Source organism: Mya arenaria, chromosome 6 (genome assembly GCF_026914265.1).
Source record: "Mya arenaria isolate MELC-2E11 chromosome 6, ASM2691426v1".
Classification (NCBI taxonomy): domain Eukaryota; kingdom Metazoa; phylum Mollusca; class Bivalvia; order Myida; family Myidae; genus Mya; species Mya arenaria.
Window position 1 is genome coordinate 64613129 of NC_069127.1, and position 26704 is coordinate 64639832.

Genomic DNA, 26704 nt, shown 5'->3' on the forward strand with positions numbered 1-26704 from the left:
TTCTATTTTCTAGAATCACTATGTTATATTTTATATGGACCCGGAAAAAATTAGCTGAAAACAACGTACCAAAAGCGCAATTCTAAAATATTCAATTCTTACATTTACAATTATTATTTTAAAATTAATTCGAGATATTCCAACTACAACGATTAATAACCACGCTTCCAAAATCATTAAATGTAGTATAAATTCGGCTATTTCGAACATCGTCTTCGTCAATGACGTTCATGTTTCATTGAAATGACAAACATATTACAGAAATCAACCGCCATTTGACAAATCACAAAAATCATCTGAATTAGATCAGGAGTGCTCCGAAAAGATTGCATACGCCGGAATATGTTTTCATCTAAGTTGGAGCACACGTAGCCTTGATATTTCAGTAGCGTTCTTTCACAAGTTTGTAGATAAACATACTCAAACGTGATTTCAATATAAATGCTTATTATCGCCGTTCTTTAAACTATAAATATATAACATTTGCCCGTCGTGCAAAGACATTTCAATCAAAACGATAAGCCTCGTGTGTATGCATTGCGAAATCAAAGAATGGACAATATTTGTACAAATATTATCCATGAATTTAATAGGAGAACAGAAGTGATACAAGCAATATAGCAAAACTCTGCTTTAACTCAAGAAATTATCAGAACGCAGATTTATTCAGGATGGGATTTGCTAATTCCATCATTTATAAACACAGACAGTAATTGCTACCGAACATAAACATTGACGTATGTAAAGCTTCTAAGAGATTACTCGTCAAGAATATATTTATGTTTAAAAAGCTGGCGCTTAATGCTATGTGGAGGATATATATTCACGCTCAACAGCTTAGTTATCGTTCGTCAGGTCTCTCGAGATAATTCAGACTAACTCATTGATATTTGGATATATAAAATTGCCAAAAGGGAGTCGACGCTGCTGCACTTTAACATTATTATACATACAAATACTTACTTATATATTTGTTATTATACAGCGGGCAATTTTAAAAGGAATTCAAGGAGTGAATGTTTACTCCGAGTAGTACTGCACTATTAAAATTACTTCAAAGTATCTAATCGCTCCTACAATTCTTGATAAATTGACACCCTGCGTCCAAGGAATCTTCATTATAAAATAAAATATGTATCATGTGTTTAGGTTCCGGTTGGTGACTCTTCTAGCATGGGTGCAAAAATTATGCGGCAACGGTGAAGTAGAGATTGTAGAGTATGTATTGGAATCGATGCAAATTGTGCATTTAGAGATTATGTGCACAAGTGTCCCATATATTCTACAAGAATAGTTTCTACAGTACAGTTGATATCAGGGAAGCTTATAAAGGTCAGATCTGCTCAGACCGTTGTTAGTTTAAAGGTGTATCGAAGAATTTTCCGATGCATAAATATTCAGCGTTCAGTCTGCAAAAGATTCCCTTTCGTACTTTAAAATGATATAAGTGCATTTGATATGTAATTGATTATAAAACTGACATGGAAAGTTAGTGTACGCTACAGCTAAGGCTAATAGGTTTCTTCAATAGTTTTTATTTCTGCATCAATGCATACTGATATAGCTAATGGAGCAGCGAATAGTTTATTATAACTAGTATCAATTCGTAGTCGACTTGTTTTCCTATACAATCAGAAGCTCGTGCCTTTTTTTAAATTCATCATTTTCAAAACACTATCAAACTAGTGGCTCCTGGGATAGCGTCAAATGTAGAGCTCATCTTGAACGGTCATGACGAAGATACAGTTTTGGAAAACGCTAACTTCGATAACATCCACTCTCGCCCCTGTTAACAATTGTTAATATTGGAAAGTCGCCCAACATGCTGTGTTCAAGCGAGCAAACCTTTATGTTCTGATAACCTTTATGCCCCCATGTATATTTCGATACCACAGTCTCTTGTTGAGAATTATGCCGAAATCTGTCCTGGCTTTTATAAGATATTCGGTGTATGTTTGTTTATTACATTATTTTATTTGGTCATCTGTGAATTTAGCAGTGAACTCGACGCATATTGTCTATTACGCACGTGAAACCACTCCAAATACGTTTACAGAATTATAAGAAGATGTATATATATATACACCATTTATCTGAGCATATGAATACACAATGGTATTTATGGCAACGGGAGTACTTTATGAAAAAAATATTTACCGAAGGAAGAGTCCAGAAAAAAATGCATACTGATTTTAACACAATGTGCATTGACGCACGCTGCGTGATGTAACATATGATACAATGCTTATGCGATCTCTGCTTTGATTTGGACAAAAAAGAGCGTTGTTGAGAGTAAATTAAGTTTAGTCTAAAATTAATATTTTGATTACTAAATTAGAAATGCAAATTGAAAACCATTGTGCCTCAACATTTTATCAAGATTAACAAGCAACAAAGGTGTATTTCTCTTCCAGATATTTTACCGTTCTCTCTAGAGAAACACAGTATGAATATCAACACCCGAAGCTTGAGGCAATAAACACTACACCTTTTTTATATTTTACCCTAGATGGAGACGTGTCAAAGCCGTTTCATTTTAAAATCCAACGTTTTCGGTTAAAGAGATTTATTTATGCACTTTTTTATTTAGGCAAATGGCTTTTTTGAAATAAATTTCTCTTATCTATTTTCCCCAAATGAGTGTGTGTCCAAAATAACATCTTTACTTTATTTATTCAGATTAACCCAGTGCAGGGTGGTCATCATTTGCTTTACCAGGATGCCTACCCGATGTTGTATACCATAATTATTTGACACCGTTGACTAGCGGTTTGTTGAGGTTCTCGAAAAGTAAATGCATGCAGAAGACAAACGCGAATTGAAGGGGGTTAACCCCGCCATTATCCTTTAAAAACTCAAAAGGAAAAATAATGTTAAAACGGTAGTAGCACATAATCAAAATATATTCGATGTTTCATAATGCCTTTAAGTCTGTTTTTTGGTAAACATGGTATAACGTTATTATGACAAGACATGCAAAACAAACGTTCGGCAAACTTTCACACGTCATTATCTTCAGTCGTTGCAACATGACTTAAATGAAGTACCTTTATCTAGTTTATATATATATTTATAGATAGCCGATACCTTTGTGTCATAACCTTGATACGGGCTTGAAGCGTTTGTCTGTACAAGCCCTCTTACGGTTTGTACGTGTATGCAAGGGACTACTTCTTTTTTGCCGGAGTGATAGGCATTAAAAAATTTGGGCACTACTGAACCGTGAAAATGAGAACCAGAAAAGCTCGTCATACATTGTTCATATAAAGCGCGTGCATTCCGGCAAGCAAATTGTACATGTTTAGGGCGGGGTTTGACCTCCGTTAACCAATGAAAATCAATACGGAAATACTCGAGGTACATGTACAATCCAACTTCGGCACTTCCATAAAAGGAGTGGAGAACACATATTATTAATACACGTCTAAAGAGTACTTCTTTTGACTGGAAATTATATTTCATAACTCTGCAACAATAATACAAAACGAACAGGGTTTGTCATAACAATTGTTTTTTTACCCCACATCTTAAAAAATACCGTATAAACCGGATACCTAAATAATAAAGATAAATGTATTTATGTGCATTTTACGACAGTTGATGTAAACAATGATTTGCATATATCAATATCATGATGCAATAACACGGATTTAACGTTGCTTTCACAGTGAGTTGAACTAAGAATTATACTTGTTATTGTAAATTCAATCGTTCATACGTTGCTGTTTGGACACCATAATGACATAATTGGTTTTTACGTAATGAACAAGGTAAGTTGATGCAATCGTCCGTCCATTAAAGGGGCTGTCTCACAGATGATAAAATAGCGAAAAAAAAAAGAAAATTGTCTAAAAATATCATATATTTGGCATCGATCTATGACACAGTCCCTTTAACCATTTAGGCCGACATGTTGGCACTCCTGCTCTTTTACTGCCGCCACGATTGTGGGTAACCTGAGTGTAATTATGCCTAGTTTAAAAATTAAAAATGTTTATTGAATTAATATTTTTGTTATGGCGGAGTGGGGCAGATAACTCGCGAATACTTTAAGCGATAAAGATGTATGAATGAAATTACAGAAAAAAACACTTTAGCACAAACAATGAAATCAAATGCTTAGTAATTCATGATTTGATTTACATGGGAGGGTTTCGGGAGGGGTTTCCGACAACCATCAAATTTGGCATGTTTGACCTGGTTTCAACAAGCATTATAATGTGAGTATTATAGATTATGAAGCCGGGTGAGGTTTAAGCATAAAAGGCAGTGTTTCTTTTTGGCAGAATTACATGATAACACTAGAGTCTTACCGTTTATTTTTTAACAAGGTTTTCAGAAGGATACCTTTAGGCGAGATGAAATGTATTGACATGTCTCGCTTAAACTGGCACATATTTCCGCACAGAATTTCTTTAAGTTAACCTCTTTTCAAATTATTCAGTTGAAGGCATTATAAGCATGCAAGACAGTTTTAGACAAACTCTTTCCTACAAAGTAAAAAATGACATTTAAGTAATTAATTATTTAAATGGGGTGGGAGCCCTCCCGACAAGCAATATTAATAATACCTTGTTTCTCCTGCATACAATCAGAAAATGCGGGGTCATCAGTTCAGCACTAAACAGTGGCGGTTTTTGCAATATTTTTCAGAAGTTTTTAACATGCTTGTAGATCAGTGATTTTTCTTCGTGCAGTGTGCAATTTACTCTTCCTAACAGCTGTTTCGACTTGAGATGATCGAGAAATATTTTCTTCTCAATTTTTTCTTCAAACACAATCTATATGAATTACTTAAAAAGCGATATTGTTCATGTAAAATTAACAAGACATTTACAATGCCAGCTCTAATATAGTAAAGCATAGGCATAGCAAAATTCAAAACATTTTTATTATATTTGCTTTGTGGTGATTTATAGACATTTATAAACAATAAAAACAATCTTTCACTGTTTTAAACATATTGATATTTTTTTACTGTTTGAAATTTCAGCCAACTCTCAAATAAATATTGAAGCCAGTGCTAAGAGCGCTGGGACACAATTTGAACAACTTATTTGATTACCAAAATAATGTAACCTTTGTATACAAATTATAATTTGTTGCCCTACTTCAATAATTAAAATTGGATGCCATTTTATACACTTTCAGGGTCTAAAATAATTAAATTATTATACTGTTTGTGATAGATATTGGACAGTTTCATTGGATTTATTTAGTATAAAAAAATATGTTTCATAGCTAAAAGCGTAGTACTTACTCAGGGCTTTTTCTATAGTACCCACGGGTTCGACTTTCGGACCCATTCCCAAAGCAAAATATAAGATGTTTTTCCCAATCTTCAGAAAAAAATCCCAATCAAAAGTATAAAATAAAAAAAAATCTTTTTCTTAGAAAGTCTTTTTAAATGTACTCGTTCATTTTCAACATCTTAATACATATGTGATGTAAAGTCTTTTTGATAATTGTACTCGGAAATCATTGATTTTCATCACATTCAGATATATCTGTATGAAATATTATCTGTCATGATTGATTTATTGCAATAGATATTTACACCCAAGGATTGATATTTCAGCCATTTTGATTCTATTAAAGGGAATTAAACTAATATAAAATCATTTCCTAATTCGCAGGAGACTAGACAGCTTTTTCTTTTAACAGTTAAATTTCCCAATTTCAGCATTTTCACGACGCAAAATTATCCAAAATGTCTAGGGTCTTTTTCCCAAATTAGGCAGAAAAAGCCCTGTTACTTAATAATGTTTTAGGAAAAATGTTATTTAAGAGACATTTTCATTCACTTGAGATCTGTTTTTGTAATAATACAAAAATAAGCTGATTCTTTCATCTTATACAAAAACTAAATAATGTCTAAACTGTCAAATGTGAGGTTGCATCTGTAAACATCGTTTTTGTTTAGGAAATCTATGAATATAACTTTTACCACCCAGAACAAAAGTATCAATATAATGCACCAGTCAATTGTAACCACATCCCCCCCCCGCCGCAGGATCGGGGGTATACCGGGGACTGCCGGGGAAAAGGGCTGTGTTTTTACTTTCCAGGTGGCCCCGCAGGGCCGGGTAACCGCGGTGGTTTTGTCATAGCGCCAAGTTAAGCCGAGACCTTAGTTGGGCCTTATATATAGTCTCTGGGTTGCGGGGGCATTTTGCCGGGGTTTAACCATCAGTTCGTGTTCTATTCCGGGGATTGTACCCGGGGTTGGCTGGACCGAAAGTCAAAGTCCCGGCTATTCCCCGGACCTGGGGGGGGGGGCGTGGTTACAATTGACTGGTGCATAAGAAGTAAACAATTTTCTAGTTACTATGTCCTAATGTCAGGGACAATTGAATTTAAAAATCAATGGAAAAAACTGTTAAATACTATCATGTTGTTGTTTTTTAACTTTTAATAATATTTATTCCCTGTGGTCGGTCGGTTTGTCGGTCGGTCCGTTGCAACTTTGTCCAGAGCATAACTTAAAAACTACTGGATAGAATTGGATTGAACTGCATACAATGGTAGAGCATAATGAGAGGAAGCGCTATGTACAATAACCATAACTCTATTCTTGCTTATTACTGAGTTATTGCCCTTTGTTCCTTTTTATCTGGAGTATAACTTGAAAAGTACTGGATGGAATTCATTGGAACTTCATACAATGGTGAAGCACAATGAGAGGAAGTGCAGTGTTCAAGAACCATAACTCTACTTTAGCTAATTACTGAGTTATTGCCCTTTATTTGTTTTTTGCTGACAATTTTTTTTCTAGACATTAACTTGCAAACTACTATATATGGAATTTATTGAAACTTTATACAATTCTAAAGCACAATGAGGGGTAGTGCAGTGCACAAGAACCATAACTCGATGTTAGCTAATTACAGAGTTATGGCCTTTAATACTTTTTACGTGTCCCGAGCATAACTTGAAAACTATTGAATGGAATTTAATAAAGCTTCATACATTGATAGATCATAATGAGAGGAAGTGCAGTGTACAAGAACCTCAATTCTATTTCAGCTAATTACAGAGTTACTGCCCTTTGTTACTTTTTCTTGTCCGGAGCATAACTTGAAAACTATTGGATGGAATTTAATAAAACTTCATACAGTGATAGATCATAATAAGAGGAAGTGCAGTGTATAGGAACCGCAATTCTATTTCAGCCGATTACAGAGTTATTGGCCTTTGTTACTTTTTTCTTGTCCAGGGCATAACTTGAAATCTACCGGATGGAATGTAATAAAACTTTATATGGTACAGCACAATGAGAAGGAGTTCAGTGTACATGAATCATTACAATATTTTAGCAAATTACAATGACAATAGTCCATAAAATAAAGTTGTCATTTATAGGTTGGCTTTCCAAATAGTTGACTGCACAGTGCCGGATGAATGCGGTGGTTTTGTCTTTGCGCAAAATATAGCGGGTAATGGGCCTACCAAGAGTCCCTGGGGTGCGGGGGCATTTGGCAGGGATTTTACTATTTGTTTTTCCACGCAGGGCAGAGATTTTAGCCGGGGTTGGCTTTACCGGAAGTCAAAGTCCCTGCTATTCCCGGACCTGGGGGGGGGGGGGTACAATGGACTGGTGCATAACTGCCAGCTTTACCAACCCAACTTGAAGCCTTTAGTGAGTGTCCTTATGAAAATACGATTTTTAGTAATTACATCAACCAGGTATAGTGGACATTTTTTAGTAATCCAATTCCTTTATAACTTATTATTAATTTGTTATTGTTTGTAACAGGTTGGAGATTGGGATGATGACAGACCAGCCAGCCGAACTTAAATTGGAGTAGACATCATGCGGTAATTTATTAGTATTTCACAATCACTTTATGAAAATGTATCCAAACAGTAGCGGTTTGAATCTTTTAAGTTTATCTTTTCTGTTTGTTTCATTCCTAAATAAAATTGTTCCATGCTGGTTGTAAACTATTTCCGGTCACGGCCATGAAATTATATCTTTTTCTAATGAAACAACAACCTCTGCGTGTTTGTCAATTTTGTGAAACTATTTTGTTTGCTTTTTTTATAAATTTCAGGTTTTTGACTTATCCATCAGTACTTCTTAATACATTTCAACATTCTGTAAAAATACAAATGTATTGGTTCTTTTTTTAAGCCACCTGGTTGCTGAAGCTCGAGAGGACCTTTATGGACAAAAAATCCTGTTCAAGATAGTTCTGGAATTCCATACCACCTCCAGAGAATGGAAAATGTCTTCAAGTAAGAAGAGATTCTAAGCAAGTGCATTTCTGTCTCCTCCAAAATGCTTCTTTGTAGTCAATTACCTTGGAGTTGTTTAATACTCATTGCAAAATATTCAAACATAATATATTTCATATATTTTGTCTTGATCTTTGAATCCGTCAAATTACACTATGACTATCATTATGTGACTATATCAACGTTATCAACGTTGACGTCATTTGATGTTGACGTCATTTCCTGTTCATTATATACATAAAACCTGATGAAGGCTGAATGGCCGAAACGTTGTTTCATAAATAAATAATTTGTGTTGAAGTTGGACTTCTTTAATTATCACCATATGTGACTATATCAAATTTATGACTACATAAAGAATTGTGTATGCCTCAAATGATTGTTAACTGGTTTACCTTCACAGTAGTAGTTTGTACTTTTATTCTGTTAAAACCATTGCATTTATGTTATTTGCAGATTCTGATGTGCCAGCAGCTTGAAGTGGTCAAACAATTTGAAACTGGATGCAGCACAGAATCCCATATTTCAAGAGAATGCAGATGTTAGTCACCCCTGTCAAACTTGTTTGTGTGTAAATAATACAAAATGTGACATTTACAGCAAATATGTAATAATTGAGCAACGTATAGACAATTGCAAAACTCTGTTCTGTTAATTTTGTGCCATATTTAGCATTTAAAACCAGATACTTTCAGTTTTTGCTGGTTTGTTCGGTTTCTTTTACTCATGATTTTTTCAAGAAGAAATCAGTTCGGTGTATAGTAGTTATGGTGTTTTAACTGACAATGAATCCAAGATCACTGTATGTTGTTGAACTGATATATATATATGTTAAACATTTAAGATCCAGCTGTCAGTACAGAAAACATTGATTGTGCTTTTGAGAACACTGAATTTTATCAACAAAATTTGACACTGTACATATTGCAAGCATTTTTTCAGATAAATTTATATAAATTAATAGTAGATAACTGTAGCCTTAATTTGTGCATATTAACATATGTGAATAGTTTAATAGCCTCATGATGTCATTCTGTATAAATTATATAATAAAATCATTTTAATTGTTTCAATTATTTTCATATATAAATGGTTTTGGAACTGAAATGTGGTCTTGTATTTTGGCTGGTACACTCAACAAATATAAAAAAATATATGAAATAGTGCTTAGTGAGCTCAGCTGACAGTTTTTCACTGAGTTCTTATTTGGGTGTGTTCCAACAATATCACTGACTTGATTACTTTTATTGTATATTCTATATAGGTGCTAAATTTAGAATATATTTTCAGCTCTGTTGAATGTTGATTGTAATTGCAATTTATCATTTCTTTTATGATCACCCTGTGGGTTAAACATTATGTGAGGGTTAGAAGTCATTTGTTTGTAATTACACCTTGATAAGTGTAAACTTTAATATACTGGGTCTTGAAAGTCCCATGATATGAACAATTGGTTTTGACTATTTTCATGCTTCATTTAGAATAAACCTCATAAGAGGTCATAACATATTGGTCCTTTAGAAGTTAGAAAATTTTAACATTAATTTATTCATACAATTTTATTTTCCACCAGATGTAAAAAAAACAAAACCTTTTTGTCAAAAAGCAAGACAAAAAGGTCACTGTTGGTGATCTGTAAAAAATACATGTGTTGCTGCATATTTAACTGTCACTGGTTCTTTTGGGTTATACCTGATTTTAGCAAATCTGTTTACAATATTTATTAATTGAAATTTAATTAATTTTGATCATTAGACATGATGTTTGTCAGATTTGTCATTGCAAACACAAATTATTTTAAAGTTTATTGAAAGCATCGTTTAGATAATTCTGTAATTAAAGCAGAATTGTATTTGCCCTTAAAATCTAAACAACACGTTTGTTCATAATTAACATTTTGCAATTTTTTTGGCCGGGGTGGGTTGTATCTTTTTTAGCTTGACGATTCGAAGAATAAGGAGAGCTATCCTAGTCACCCAAGTGTCAGCGTCAGCATTACCACTTATGTTAAAGTTTGCGTACCACCTCAAATATTTTCAAAGTCCATTGACATCTGGCTTTGAACCTTTGTACACTTATTAACCATCATGCCCCCAACCTGTACACATGAGGAGGTAACTCTATCAAGGTTTGCGTACCACCTCAAATATTTTCCAATTCAATTTATGTAAATATCTCAGCACGTCATGTATTGCATTAAGATCATATAACAGTGATCAATGCATGTTTCGCTAAAACTTTTCAGTCCATACACCGAAAAGCGGCGGAATAGTCGAGCGCGCTGTCTCTGTGACAGCTCTTGTTTTGATTTATGTCCTGTTTGTAACATATTCCTCAAATGCGTTTGTGTAATTGATATCAAATGCACAGTAGATTTATTTAAGTTAATTAAGAAGAATAAACTTCATATAAAATATAAAATAATGCATTATATATAATGTATACACTGTTATTGAAGATTGTTGCGTATACACTAAATATATTGCTAACAGCAACAGAACTGCTTATTTAAAAGTTTTATTAACATATACAAAAAAACTCCTAGTATGTTTCACTTAGTCATTAAGTAAACTTAAAGTGTCCGGCAATAACACTTTAAGCCCGTAGAGGCAGCGCCTTAGTTCATATTACTACGTATGCAAAATATGATTTGTCTGGACAATTTTGTTTGTCATAACATAAGAGCCCAGTCGAGATAATGGTTTGAAAAAAAACTTACATATTCATTTGTCTGTACTATGTGGATTTAAGATTTTACCTGCGCGATAGTAGCTTAGAAACTTAATGAAATATTTGAATTATAGATCAATATCTTTTTTCGGAATTCCACCAATGTTATAAGAGCTTTCTCAAAAACGTATTTTGTCATTAATGTACAGGTGTAAAATCAAGTGTAAGAATTTTACCGTAAAAATGAACAAAGCATTCTCATTTGAATTTACATAAGCTATAAGAAAAGCACTGTCGACCCTCCCATATTGCGCCGACGTAAACGTTATTCTATTTTTCACGATCGCTATGTCACTTTTAAGGAATTATATTCCGGTCTTGAATGCTACTTTTCATGTCTTGCAAATTGTATATATAATAATATCAGACACTCAGATGCATTTGTATAAATCATTCGCATGATGGTATTAACAATCCCAAAATATCATATCAGACCTTTATTATTTGTCACGTCACGAAGGCTGTCTGATATTTTCAATCTCCAATCTGCAAAATTATATAATAAACCTGTTACTTGCACTTAGATGTTTGTCTGTTTTTTTATAACCAGGGAAGTTAATGGAAGTCAGAATTGATTACACCGTGTTTAGGCGAGAGTTGTATCGAAAAGTATTTCGGGGCATAAACTACCAGCGTTCAGTCTACGTAGATATTGCCTTTCGTATTGTAAAATGGAATAAGAACATTTGATACGTCATTCATAATAAAACTGATTTGGAATGGAAAAATAATGCTAACAGTTTTCTTCAATCGTTCTTTGAACGATGCATACAGATATGAATAATTGAGCATATAATGATTTACACTAATCAAGTATACTTTCGTTATCGACTAGTGTTCCTAAACGATCAGGAATTCATGGCTGGCTTCTTAGTACGATAAATACCATGACAACGGATATCAATAAAGAGAAAAAATGTCGACTATTTTAAATGTCAAAGCCATAATCAAAATAGTGGCTTTAGGGATAATTTCTTACGCGTCAAATAATATGCTCATCTGGAGCTCGCAAAATTGTGTTTCCTTATATCCTTTCTTTCACCAGGTACATTTATATTACACAGTCTCTTTCTGCGAATAATGCTGAATTGGATAATTTTATGTCCTGACCCTTGTCTTTGCCGCAGTGCATGTGTGTTTAAGGATATGCTTATTTGGACATCTGTGATTTTAGTACAATTAAAAGGAATTGAAAACCTCGGAACAATGTATCTTCTAGGTAATGGATTATTTTACGCTCGGCATGATCATACTCCAACTGGCCATAAACTTTCTATGTTGCTTAACGGCAGATAGTAGAAGTATGGAACATTTTTGCAAGAAAGATACTATAATTTTGTTTAACAATTCTAAAACAGGAAGTTTTATTATAAGCTTTTAAAACATATGCCAAAATCTGTTTAAGTGACACTCTTATTCAAAATCAATACATGCACAAGTATAACAAACATAAATTTTGAGTGATGAACCTTTAACTACTCACTAAATAATGCATTTATGGAAACTATTAACTGCTGTTAACAAGTTTGTAACCGTGTATTTAATAGCTGAAAACGCAAAAAAATATCAAATGATTGGTGAATGCTAAAAGATTTACTATGATCTACTATCGTCTTATAAGGAACTATCGTGTTTTGTGCTATTTTCTTTCAAATTAAACGCGGTATTCTACATAAGAACCATTGTTTTCGACATGTATTCATTCCTTTATGGTATATTGACACAAATGTTTTAATTTTGGTAAATCTCATTTGGTAGTAAGAGTGCACCTTTAATACATATGGTAGATATGTTGGTTCAGAGTCTCTTTTCAGCTTCTTCTTTTTTATTTCTTGTGAATTTTTTATTATACTTCTGATTCAATTGACAAAAAAATTGAATCTCATATTTCACATCAAGGTGATCCACAACTCCCACGGTAACAATCCCTTTGAATCGGAATATGAATGTTCAGCGTATGTCGACATTTTTTAAGACAAGTTAATAATCACCTTCAATGGTACAAATCATTTGTGTACTGGTGATAAATGTATATGGCAAAGCTTGGAAATAACTAAGAAGGAGCAAACTACGAGTTGCCCTTTTCTAGAGGTATTTAGCGATTAAGAAACATTGCCTCAAATTCTTATCAGCAAACCGTTTTATCTTTATCTAGCATATGATTCTGAACGTGCGCCATAACCATTGTTTTCGGTTCATGTAATTGTACTCCTTGTATGCGTATATTAGCGTGTAAATTATTAAACAAATGGAGGAGATAAGATTAAGCCCATTAAACACAATATTTCAATTGGCACTTCTTTGAATTTGCATTGTGTGTATTTAGATGCACTGTTTCAGCTCATGGATAAATATTAATTGTCATTAACTGCAGAAACACATATTGATGTAATAAACGCAATGTCACATTAAACAATTGCATATATGTACTTCGGAAAGTAAATAACTGAAATGAAGAAATTACTAAATTAAATGGACACAGTGAAGTTATTACCTTAATCATAATTATTTAGGTCCAGTAGACATTAGAACAATAATATTGAAACTTAATTATTGGTTCGCTTCTGTTTCCGTTTGAACTGCTAAAGGGTTTGTGTATTCTAAATAAACACTGTATCAATTAAATAAAACTACTAAAGGTAAAACTAAATGGTTTATAACAGGCCAATATTCGAGTGTATAGATACATATAAGAAGACAATGATACTTATTATATCCTAAGGGTAAGTTGCCAATAACGTGTTCTTATATTGGTACGGTGAAATAACTGGCGGTAAGCTAATTCCGTACGTCATGAAAAGAGACTCAACTATAACTAACATAGTTTGTATACAGTGTATGAATTCTCTTTGAAACCGACGTCTTGCCTTTCTCCTATCGAGATTGGTAGTAATTACGTTACATGGTGTTTATCAAGAACACAATTAACACATTCCTTACGACAAGGCTAGACATTTCATTGATCAGATCTCGCATTTGTAGCTATTGATGCCATATACGAGTGATTCGGTCGGCAAAATAGATGTGTTGTTTTTATGCGCAGGATCTCGACAAAATAGACAAACATTTATGTAATTATTCAAGTATACAAACTACCTCGGCAAAACAGACCAGATATAGACTCCGTTATGTATTTTCAACTCCATCGGAAGAAACGCTTAAAGATTTATTCAACACTGAGTACGTTACCAAAGCAAACACTTAAACGATAACAAGAGGTAATAATGATAATTGTTGGGAATATAAAAAGAATAAAGGGATGACAGTCTCTAAAATCAATCCTCTTTTTCGATTGAATGGAATTGAATGTGACTCGTCAAACCACAAAATATGTAGTTTTAAATATATTATTGTTTAGGTATATCTACTCTAAGTGAGAAACAGTCTTGACTCATATAATTTCATATGTGTATTTATAACCGTTCTAAGAATTTGGTATTTATCAAAAAAAAAACTTCACCTACAAAATAATACAATGGCAAGATAATCGATATAAATTATTCAAGACTAGACCAAAATACGAACAGAATGATCCTCATTTGGAGTTACATGAACGAGAATCCATTACACGGAATAGCTAGCACAATTGTTGCAATATTAATACAGCAGAATTTATACTAAGTGCTTATATTGCATTAAAAGGAAAATAATAGTATTTTGCAGGCTTCTACAATATCATAAACTGATGTTTCATTTTTTCCGTCTCAAGTTTCCCCGTATTGTTGGTAATATGAAGATGTTACTATGTAGCGGTTTAAAATGTTGCTAAGAAACAGCTTAGAATATCTGGTATTGTGTAGGTTAAGGAAGAGTTAATGAGGTTTGGATTGATTATTTACTCCGGTTCACCTCATTACTGTTAGAACAAGATCATAAAAAAAAACCTTTATAAAGGCAATATGTAATTCTAACTTATTTTATATTATTCCATACTGTAAATACATTCCGCGTAATTGAGAAGGAATTCATACATACGACTTATGAGCATATGAAGTCTCGTTTTGATTAAAAAATATTAAGGAACAGCAGTGGCTTCCGTATCGCACATAGCAACGTCTTTAGGGATATTCTATTTTCTCGAATCACTCAGAAATATAGCGTACCAAATTGTATTCAAAATATCACTGAGAAGCATCTACATAGCAATAATTGATTGAACTATACAGGAAAAACGTCAACAATCGTTCATTTAAAGTACGGTAAACACAAGTTAAATAATCATAGTAATAATACAATTATGACAGGAGCGCAGCGAAGCGAGCACCAATGCTGAATTGTTGATTTCTTTCCGTCACGCAAAACCAAACCTTAGTCAATTTCATGGGCCTTGCATTTTCTCTGGCAACATGTTTAACAAGCATTTTAATATATATATATATATATATATATATATATATCGAAAGGTTGTGAGTTATGAAAATTATATTAAACAAAACCGAAACAAACAGGTATTACAGGTCTGAATTTCAAAAGATGACGCCTTGTTACGAATTTATATTTTCCATATAATGAAAATGATCGTCTCTGTTTTGGTTTCGACATATATCCACTTAATGATGATAAATGATTAACACACTTTTATATATTGGGGTTTTCGTATGCAATATTGGAGTTTTCGTATGTAATATTGGAGATATTGCCTTACATTTACCTTAATGGGTTTCTATTTTATATGAAAAAAATAACACTTTTGTGTTTTGGTTTATTAATAATGCAGACTTGAAAAGAACAAACATATATTATAAAGATGACAACGTTTAAACATAATTAATAAAAATGTATACAAACTAAGCTCCAATAAGTTGAAATAATGGCTTAACTTTCATTTTGTAAAAAATGTCCAGACCCAAAAAAACAAAAGATCCTTTTGCAATTCAACAGCATACAGTAAGCATTTAATGATACAGTAGTTATGCAGTTTGAATGTTATCTTGGAGAATATGTCTAAAGAATCACAGAACATTGGGAATTGAAAATATTTAGAAGGACAAATAGCATTATCAAACTTGCATTTCTAGCATCTTTCACACACTACACAACACAAAATCAATAGGTAAGAGAACAAATACACGATCAATGCTCAGATGGATTCCCTGCATTTGTAATGAATCGTATACTTCTTTTCTGAAAAGTTTACTGTTATTTGTTCTGCTTCAAGAATCTCTGGCAAAACTATCGTCCACATACTTGAGACTAAACACGAAATGATACAGCTTCATTGCAATCTGTTAACCGGATAAGAACAATTTCTAGCGTTTAATAGATATAGAATATCCTCTTTCAGATAATATTGATTTGTGTCTTAAAGCACTCTTAATACTATTTCCTCTCATGATATTGATTTTCAGAATGTAAAACTACTTTCCAATTTTAAATATTTGACATACCTTGATGACATTCGTTGTACATATAAATACAGAACCATTTGATTCAATCTACATAATTAGTTGCGGTTCTAAAACTCATTTACTACTTTAAGCTAGTGCGTGTTGTTTGATAAGTGTTTTAAGTGAAGGTACTGATAGGATTAAATGCTTAAGTAATACGGTATATCGGTGTATGAAACCATTTGGTCAGTGTACGGTTAGTTTCATCGACTATCCGTGGACTGAAGATGTTTTCATACATCGATGAAACGCAATTTTAAAACATTTAATTATAATGTTTACACTCAATCCCGGGATATTCCAACTACAACGATGACAAAAAACGATACTAGGATCATTAAACGTAGTATAAATTCGGCAGTTTTGAACATCGTCATCGTCACTGATTTTTGCTTGTTTAATTGAGTGACATATTATTTACCACAATCATTTTTGTGCCAATCGCAAACGTTTCTTATTTAGATCAGAAGTGTGTGCTTTTCCATATTTCAATCAAATGTTGTGCTTCTGTTAGGTCACGTGTCCAGAGTAAAATTAATGTATCAATACAGCTAGCGTGTTGTGAAATGTGCTTAATACAGCTAGCGTGTTGTGAAATGTGCTTAGTTTTGTATCGTCTGATCCCTTGAGACCAATCAGAACAACTCGTTGATGTTACGGTATTGAAAATTGCACAAAGGGGGTTCTCAAACCTCGCAAAATTCATCTAAAATGCAAATGCGCCGCACATATAACATAAGATACATAGGCTTTGAAACGCGGTTCTTTGCTTTGCGGTAGTTTCTGGCTTCGTAAGCTTACGCGTAGTGACGATTAGAAAAGAAATAACATCACAATTGAATTTAACGTAAGACAATTTATTTCTTTAAATACGCGTGTAACAACCATTTCTTACCGGCTAAATTTGGCATTCCTTTACTACTCTCTTGACAGTCTAGTAAGCTTCTGTTAGCGCTTCACAATCACATTTAAGTGCAGTTTCCAGGTTATTGGTCTTTCAGCATTATATTTGTAATCATAAAAGAAGAGGCTCCACATGTGACAAAATCGGTCAGTTCCAACATTAACAAGAACTGAGTCAACAAGAAGGAAATAGTATTTCTTTGTGACATCCCTCGACGTATATGTTTGCGGTTGCCGGTTGAAATAATGATTCGAACCAATGTTGCTGTGGCAACGGTGAAGTCAAAATTTAGTCTAAAAGTGTCTGTCATGGATTCGCCGGAAAATGGGCATTTGAAGGTTCTGCGCACACGTGTCACATATGTTTACCAGAAGGGTAGCAGATTTGTTTTCCATTTTTAAAACATACATTCACAACATTATCCAGAAACGTGAAACTATCCGATCGCGAATATAGTTTATTTTTTTTGCATATTTTGTTAACATAAGCTTAAAAACTAAACTCTCGAGTACGATTCACTTTTTATACATTTGTTTAATAAAACATATGAAGCAATCAGTGACGTATTGAGCCAGGTCCTATGTTGAATATCAGTGTTTGGTTAGCCCTTTAAGTTCTAGTCAGTGGGGTTCATACATCAATATATATCACTTAAACTTTATAATTATATGATAAAACTAATAAAAAAAAATATGGAGTTATAGTCGTTGCAGTTAAAGAAAGCGTGGAATAGTATTTTTTGAAGACATAACAATAAAAGTAACATTGCTCAAAGATGTTTTCTTGACAGAGAAGGCTTTTGGGGAATTATATTTTCGTCTTGCATGACACCTACCCATAATGTACATATGGAATACATTGCAATAAACACTAGAACAGACCCCGAGGTGCATTAAAATAAATCATTTGCATGATGGTATTGTACATGCTTCGAAATGGCATAACATAAAAGGGCTTCTATTGTTCACGTCACGAAACCTGTCTGAGATTTTTAATCTCAAAACTATAAAATTGCATAATAAACCTGTTGCTCGTTCTGAGCTGTCTGTCTAATGGTTAATACAAGGCAAGTTAATGGAATACCGTTCCCGCTGAAGTTTGTATCGGATAATATTCAAAGGCATAAACAGCCAGCTTTCAGTCTACGTTTGTTTGCCTTTCATACTGTACGATGATATAAGTACATTGGAGATGTTATTGATAATCAAGCCAGTATTGAATGAAAAGCTTATGTGTGCTATAAGTTAGTGCTTACTGGTTTCTTCAATAGTTATTTCTGCAGCAATGCATACGGATATATTAAAATCAGCATCGAATATTTGTTATAAATGTGATTATAGATGGAGCATTAATTTCGTAATAGAAGTGTGTTCATTAACGAAACTGAGATCATGCATAGCTTCTTGTTACGATTAATTCCATGACAGCGGATACGATTTCAGAGCTATACAAAATGTCTAATATTACAAACGTCAATGCCACAATCAAAAAAGGGGCTCTGGGGATATTTTCGGAATTGTCAAAAGTGGTGCTTACCCGGAACGGTCATGACGAAAATAGGAGTTTGGCGAATGCAACGTACGATAACGTGACGTCAATTCTAGCGCCGGGTAAATATTGTGAAGACTGGACGGATGCCCAACATGCTGTTTTCCAGCTTGCAAAATTGTGTGTGCTCATGTCAATTCTTTCGCCATGTACATTTAAATACCACAGTCTGTTTCTGCGAATTATGCTCAATTTTGGATATGTCCTGACTCTTATCTGGGCTTCAGTTTTCGTGTGTTTATTCGATGTCGTTATTTGGTCATCTGTGAGTTTAGCAATGAACTCGGCGCATATTGTATATTTAACATACGTATACATACCACATAAGTTTTCAAAATCATTAGAAGACGTTTATTTACATACATATAAGCCTTTGAAAGTGACAAGAAAACAATTTAAAGGACTTGCAGATTTGGGAACAATGCATCTTCTAGGAAAGGGATCATTTTATGCTCGGCAGGAGCACACCTTGACCGGCCATAAACTTTCTATATTGCTTAAAGGCAGGTAGGTAATGTCATTTATGACTACTCTTATGTTGCTTTCCTTTAAAAAATGCTAAAAAACTAAACTGCTTCAAATAATAGTTACGGTAGTATTGAAAACATGGTGGCAACATCGACATCATCAAATACCACATTTTAATCAAATGTTTTTCTGATTTAAACTGTACAGAGCATTATTCGTTGGTTGCAAAACATATTTGGCAGTGCGTACAAACGGCTCATTATGATAGTGAATGGCGAAAGAAATATTTTTTTCATATTTCTTCTCGATTTGAAAGAAGCCATATCACTGGATTTGCATAAAAGAAGTCTAAAGATTGTATGTTTATGATGTTATATGAGTAAGATTGAAATATGCAAATTTTGAACTAATAAAAGTGTATATATTATGTTAATTATCCATTAAATGGTATGACAATATATACCAAAAACTCTACAATAATGATGGACATCCTTTTTAAAAGAAATATTTGTTGTGATGTAAGATGTATATGTAACCTGTTTCTCATTTACTCGTCCTTGTTTACTTATTGATCGACGTTTATTACATCATTGCGGCCGTTGTTACCCCTCCCGTCACCGTTCCGGTGCGTACACTACCGTTTCTGCTGTAACTCCGTTAATCAAAGTTGTTTACACCCCTGCCTTTACTGCTACTCCTCCCATGAACGTCGTTATCTATCCTATCACCGTTGTTTCCATTTCAGTCGCCATTTTACCCCTTCTATCACCGTTGTTTCCAGTCCTGTTTCCATTGTTACTCTCAAATCGACATTATGTGAGCTTTATCGGCCTCACTTTATCTTCCATGACCGTTATAACCAGTCCCGTTCGTTTCAGTCTTTTATAGTTCCTTGGCCGTTATACCTGCTTACCACGAAGTTATTTAAATAATGTCACATTGCTTAACCACTACGTCCTTATATTTACCATTCAGGTGTGGTTTTTCCCCCTTGACGGTTCTTTATGCTCCTGTTATCATTGTAACATCCTCATCCTCACTGTTAATACTCGGCATTAATACCTATATTGTTGCTGTTAGTTGCTCATATATGATAGTTTAACTGAGGTGGCAGTGTACTATTGCTCTAATACCCATTGTTGCCGCATCTTTAGTCGTTGCTACTACTCCATTATATGTTCAGGTCATTAATCAATATTTAAAACGAAAGTTGTTTAACTCTTTTGGTTTTACTGCTTGTCCTTCATCTTAAATGCAATATACATTTGATGCAATTGCACAAGATGTCTCATTGAATGTTACGAAATGGACAAATATCGTACGGGAACTGTCCTCATGAGATTTGTATGCATGTGCTGTTCACGTTCTACACAAATAACGATTAACGTCCATACATGTACTACATAACTAGTAATTGATTCTCGTGCACCCCATAGTTCTCTAGTCGCAATTCAATATATTAAGATGCACACGAATTTAGTGTTGTTGTTGGATGATTTTCTTAAAATAAATGTGTCACGGAAACTCAGAATTTCATAATATGAAAAATAACCATAAATAAAAAAGGGCACTCACAACCAGAGAAATTCAGTATGATACAAGTGCCCCCTGACATCGATATCTACGCTAAATTGGTTGTCTCGCACTCCGATGGTTCGTGCCATGCGCGTTTCGCAAATATCAAATGTCGTCTGTCAGGCAAGCCTGACATTCAATGTTGAATGCTGTTTGTCACGCCAGCTCGACCGTTATTTTCAGATCGGCGAATGGTGTTTGTTGAGCTAGCCCGAAATTTACTATCAATTTGAAAGTCAGTTAATAATACATCATTTGACTGTTCAATGTTTGAATTTCAATGTTTTTTGGGAAGCAGGAACAACTTCGCGATGACCTTATTCCAGAATATATATACGTTTATCGTCTTTTAAACATAAAAAAGATATATAAGATAACATCATTTCTGCACGTTTTTAACAAAACACATGGGTGATACGGACATTCTCTAGCGAAATCAGTAAACCACGTGTTCCTCAAATGACGACAGCTGGTAACAGTGTGACGGCGAGTATAAGTGCGGAAGATCAGTTCAATCTTTCTCCAGCTGTAGTTTTTCATGTGCTGTATAGATAATGAAAAGGGTACGCTTCAATTATGTTCTTTGTCGATCCAACTGTACATTAATTTTCTTAATATCAAATTTTCTTTGTCGACTTAGCTCAGTATTCAATGTCGAATGTCGTTTGTCGAAACAGCTCTACCTTGTTTCCCTAAAATGAAGGTTTTGACGCTGCATGCAGACAGCTCATTCCAAGTAGACTGTTGTTTATAGATCCAGCTTGACATTTTATTAAATATCAAATTGTGTTAGCAAAGCCAGTCCATTACTCAATGTTGAAAGTAATGTTCTTTTGTTGAGCTGGCATCGTTAAGCTTAAAGCATGTGTGCAAATACGACGAGATCATGGAAGTCAATTGTTCTGACTGTGTTTCAATCTTTTTATTTTTTGTTTGTTGTGTAAAGCACAGAACAACAATTTCATAACTTTCCATACACCGATCACGCCTTTCAAATCGTCGCATATAGTACTACAAACCTTTTTCCCATTTCACGATATCGTTGACTTGCCTTCAAGGTCTTCTTTTATTAATTTTCATTAAGAAGGACTTACAGTGTTTTATCGTTTTTTAATATATGTTAAACACTCTTTACAGTACTATCTATACACCGAGTTAATGGCAAAACTATATAAATATCACTGTATATATATATATCGTTCAATCTTATTTATTTAATGTATAAGCTTTTATGATTCACAGAACAATCACTGCAAGTTCGTTGCAACAACAATACTGTACTTAATGGTTTTGCCATTCTGGAACACAGCATTGATAAAATCCCATTTGAACGCTTAACGCAATTTCTAATAAAACAGACAAGGCATCTTTGATGAAATGCATCGACATTTGTCTTGTGAATGTGAACATAATATGAACTGGCCACTTATCGTAGTTTCCCTGGAAGATCAAACACATTAATATGTATCATGTTTCAAGTAATGTCTTTCTAATGGGGAGTTCTATTTTATTTATTTTTATATACGTTTCTCCATCCGTAAACACATATTAGCTGTTTGTCATTAATTCAACTCAGACGGGTGTATTTTTGCCTTCACATTTAATATATAACTTTGTTGTCGTTCATTGTTTGCGTTGCTTAGAAACTGCTTTATCTCAAGACGTGTATTTAGAGTTGTATCGATCGATGGCCATATGTTTCTGTAAGCATAATGTTTATGACTGACAACAGCCTTCAAAGGCTAACAAATCTTGCATTTATTACAAGTATCGCTATTTAGAAAAATAGTTGGAATACCGTTCATAAAGCACAGAACAACAATTTCATAACTTTCCATACACCGATCACACCTTTCAAATCGTCGCATATAGTACTACAGACCTTTTTCCCATTTCACGATATCGTTGACTTGCCTTCAAGGTCTTCTTTTATTAATTTTCATTAAGAAGGACTTACAGTGTTTTATCGTTTTTAAATATATGTTAAACACTCTTTACAGTACTATCTATACACCGAGTTAATGGCAAAACTATATAAATATCACTGTATATATATATATCGTTCAATCTTATTTATTTAATGTATAAGCTTTTATGATTCACAGAACAATCACTGCAAGTTCGTTGCAACAACAATACTGTACTTAATGGTTTTGCCATTCTGGAACACAGCATTGATAAAATCCCATTTGAACGCTTAACGCAATTTCCAATAAAACAGACAAGGCATCTTTGATGAAATGCATCGACATTTGTCTTGTGAATGTGAACATAATATGAACTGGCCACTTATCGTAGTTTCCCTGGAAGATCAAACACATTAATATGTATCATGTTTCAAGTAATGTCTTTCTAATGGGGAGTTCTATTTTATTTATTTTTATATACGTTTCTCCATCCGTAAACACATATTAGCTGTTTGTCATTAATTCAACTCAGACGGGTGTATTTTTGCCTTCACATTTAATATATAACTTTGTTGTCGTTCATTGTTTGCGTTGCTTAGAAACTGCTTTATCTCAAGACATGTATTTAGAGTTGTATCGATCGATGGCCATATGTTTCTGTAAGCATAATGTTTATGACTGACAACAGCTTTCAAAGGCTAACAAATCTTGCATTTATTACAAGTATCGCTATTTAGAAAAATAGTTGGAATACCATTCATATTAACTGTGATACTTTTGTAATGAAACAAATACACACATATCGTGGTGGCCGTTTCGATAAAGGATTTTGCTCGTAACTATAATCATCTTTAATCCGTATCAATGAAAAACTGCAGCTCATTAATTCGTTTATTTTCCTTAACGATGTGCTCATTTTAAACAGTCAAATCAATAAAATACGTAGCAAAATAATGAAACTATCGCACTAAGAATATTTTAATTCTACGACTAAGATGGAGACTCAGATTTTATTGAGACGGTCAAAAAGTTAAAGAATCAGCAGATAATAGGCTTATATCTAGTTGAATTCAGTGTGTTAAGACGATTGCATGTTCATATGCTGGACAAGACGTTATACAAGTCCACCTGTGTCCTCTTGTAGTATTCCTTTTTATATATTTATGCCTCATGTTTAACGCACTGTTTTGTTTTTAAACCGAGGAAAATGCCCGTCAAAATTGTCCCGGAATTTCCCTACCGAAAATGTTGTCATAAATAAAAAATCTTCAATAGTTTTCGAAACATTTTATTTTAGGAAATACAAACATTTCTGAATGAAATATATTGGTGATTTATAAGTCACAATCGTTAAAATCTAAGTAAAAAATAGCATGATATGGGATAAGTTCTGATTTGACAATAAGATATGGAAAAAAGGAACTTCATCGGCAAATAGAATAAAATATGTTAATTTTGAGAATTGTAATCAGTATGTGGATACTACAAATAGTGTATTAAAATCAGCTTTATACATTGTACTTTCTTTCTTTGATTTAAAATTATGTAATACAACATTACACAGGTTAATCAAACTAGTCGAAATTGAGGAAATACATCCAGTTTAAAATAAAAAAAAAATATGAATACAATTTTGTGAAATGCTTGACCATAATTATTAAAATTTAAAACCACTTGAAGTCAATACCTCGAAATGTTTGTTTTTGTTTTTGTTTTGTTGTAATTTGATTCTGGAATGCAGTCATCATCAACATCTCAACACTTTGAAATGAATTATATAGGGAAATGCGCATCAATATCAAACATCGCGGTAATTAGAACTACATAGTAACTTCGGACGTTTATTCTAACGTTCTTGTTGTTTAAAAACTAAAACTGCTATTGTTCCATTTCACAACAAACGTTAACAATGAAGACGCACTTTGATAAACTATGTGAAGCCGTTGATGTTGTCATCAAACCATCCCGGAAGGTATTTTTAGAAACGGTTCTGCCTTTCGGTATCCTGTTATTCCCTTCTCTGGCAGACTAGAATTCATTTAGACTATGATACTTGAAGGCTATAAATGGTATCAAAATAGTTTGAAAAACATATTAAAACAGGTACAAACTGCTAGTTTTGGTTACGTATTCATCGACTAGGTTTCATTAAAAAATATATGGCTAATCGCATTATTCCGCGTACATTTCGATTTTGAGATAAAATTCTTAAGCGAAAGAACTTTAATCGGGAAATGTTTCTAAAGCGAAGATAACTTAACTAGTGTAAAGCATGGGGTAAAAAAAGGATTCCTACATGAATGTTCCACTTTCACCCTTATTATTAAATACTCCAAACGGTACTATCTACAAGTATGTTTCTTTATATATTTTTTAAAACTGATGATGAATGCGCTTTCATTCGGCTTAATATTGCCACCTGCATTTCGGTTAGACTATAATTTGCAAAACACATGTTAAACTTAAAAGGCGACTTCTTAATGACTCGGTTCAGTAAATATAACGGATTTAAAACAAATGGAACGGCGTGAATGATCATAGGTCATGGTTGTGCATTATTTTTATACTTTATATGTTGGTACACAATGTTTTACTGTTTACATGAATAAATAAATAAATAAAATCAGACGATACACATACTTCTCGGCAGGCAAGGGACGTTCCGCGTGATTACTCTCTGATAAATTTAAATGAATGTCAAGAAAAGTCTAACATGAAAAATCAGAGCTATACAAATACAATAGCCCTCAGATTGCTGATATTTGATTCAAGTTGTTTTGGTCATTTATCATTTCAGGTTAAAAGTTTCATACGGCGATGTGTACCTACACTCTGTTGATGCCAACCATTTCGTTGATAGCCCTGAATATGACAATTTCAACGAAACATACAGAGATGGAAAGTACAAGGTCAGTTCATCCTCAAGACGAATTTAAAATCAAATCCATTACTTAATATACTTCTCAAATAATTGTTTATTATGGGTAAATCTGATAAAATGCAAATAGAAATCATAGCCTTTTTTATACATGTTGTATATATGGTGTACATATTGCCATTGAAACATAATATATACATAAAAAGAAAACTAACAGCGTATGATTGAAAAACATTAGTGTTAGCATCAAAGTAAAATAATCTCACTAATAAAAGTAGGGTTGAATTCATTTTAAAATGTCCAGTAATATTCCAGTTATTCGTTCAAAATGGATTGCTTTGGTATAATGTGTATTTGTTTTTAAGAATAAATATTATCATTCCCTTGTTCTACAGTCCATGCCAAGGAGATAATCGATATAATTAGATAGACACAGAACGATCCATTTCACTCCAGTACAGCACATTTCACTTATAGGTCTTAAATCATGTATTAGACATACGATAAATACTCCTTGGATTTGGACTAGAAGGTCAATAAATTCAGAAGATGGCTTTTTTATGGTGAGTGTTGCCAAGCGACAGTGGTCAGAGCGTGTAAATTGCATTTATTGATATTTTATAAATGCTGACACGGTAGTCTCGCGTGATAAAATATCAACTGCGTGATAATGGTTTGTGCATTTTAGACTGGTTGAGGGTTCTGGCAGAAAAAAACAGACCAGCAATGTTACTGCAAAACACAAATCGACCATTGCGTTTCCTTTTTTTAGTTCACTTTATTTATAGGTATACATAGTGGTTTTTAAGTCGTGTGCATCAAATGAGTATTTCATTGTTAGCCATGGAGGGATATGAAATATGACTTGGCTGAAAAAAGGAAGTCCGGAAATGCCTCCTACATCCAATTACAAGATTTTTCCGGCTTGTTTACGTCTTGCTGCTTAATAAAACTCATCCATATAGGGCAAATTTGGCTTATGCATTATACTGAAGGCCCAGGAGCATTAAATGTGTACATGTTTTTCATTCATTTTCACTGCAACGAGTTCGTACTCGTTTTAATTTAA

General features: G+C 33.4%; 1 protein-coding gene across 5 annotated transcripts in view; it reads left to right on the top strand.

The window, feature by feature from the left end:
* Positions 1-26704, top strand: part of LOC128238732 (blood vessel epicardial substance-like) — a 168095-nt gene that overhangs the window by 135516 nt on the left and 5875 nt on the right. For 4 of the 5 annotated variants that reach the window (XM_052954929.1, XM_052954928.1, XM_052954932.1 and 1 more), the window contains one exon: positions 25555-25666. In XM_052954929.1, coding sequence (XP_052810889.1) covers positions 25555-25666 — 112 coding nt within the window. Of the gene's footprint in view, positions 1-18421; positions 19315-25554; positions 25667-26704 lie in introns of those variants that run through there. The other variant, XM_052954930.1, reaches the window with a different exon arrangement.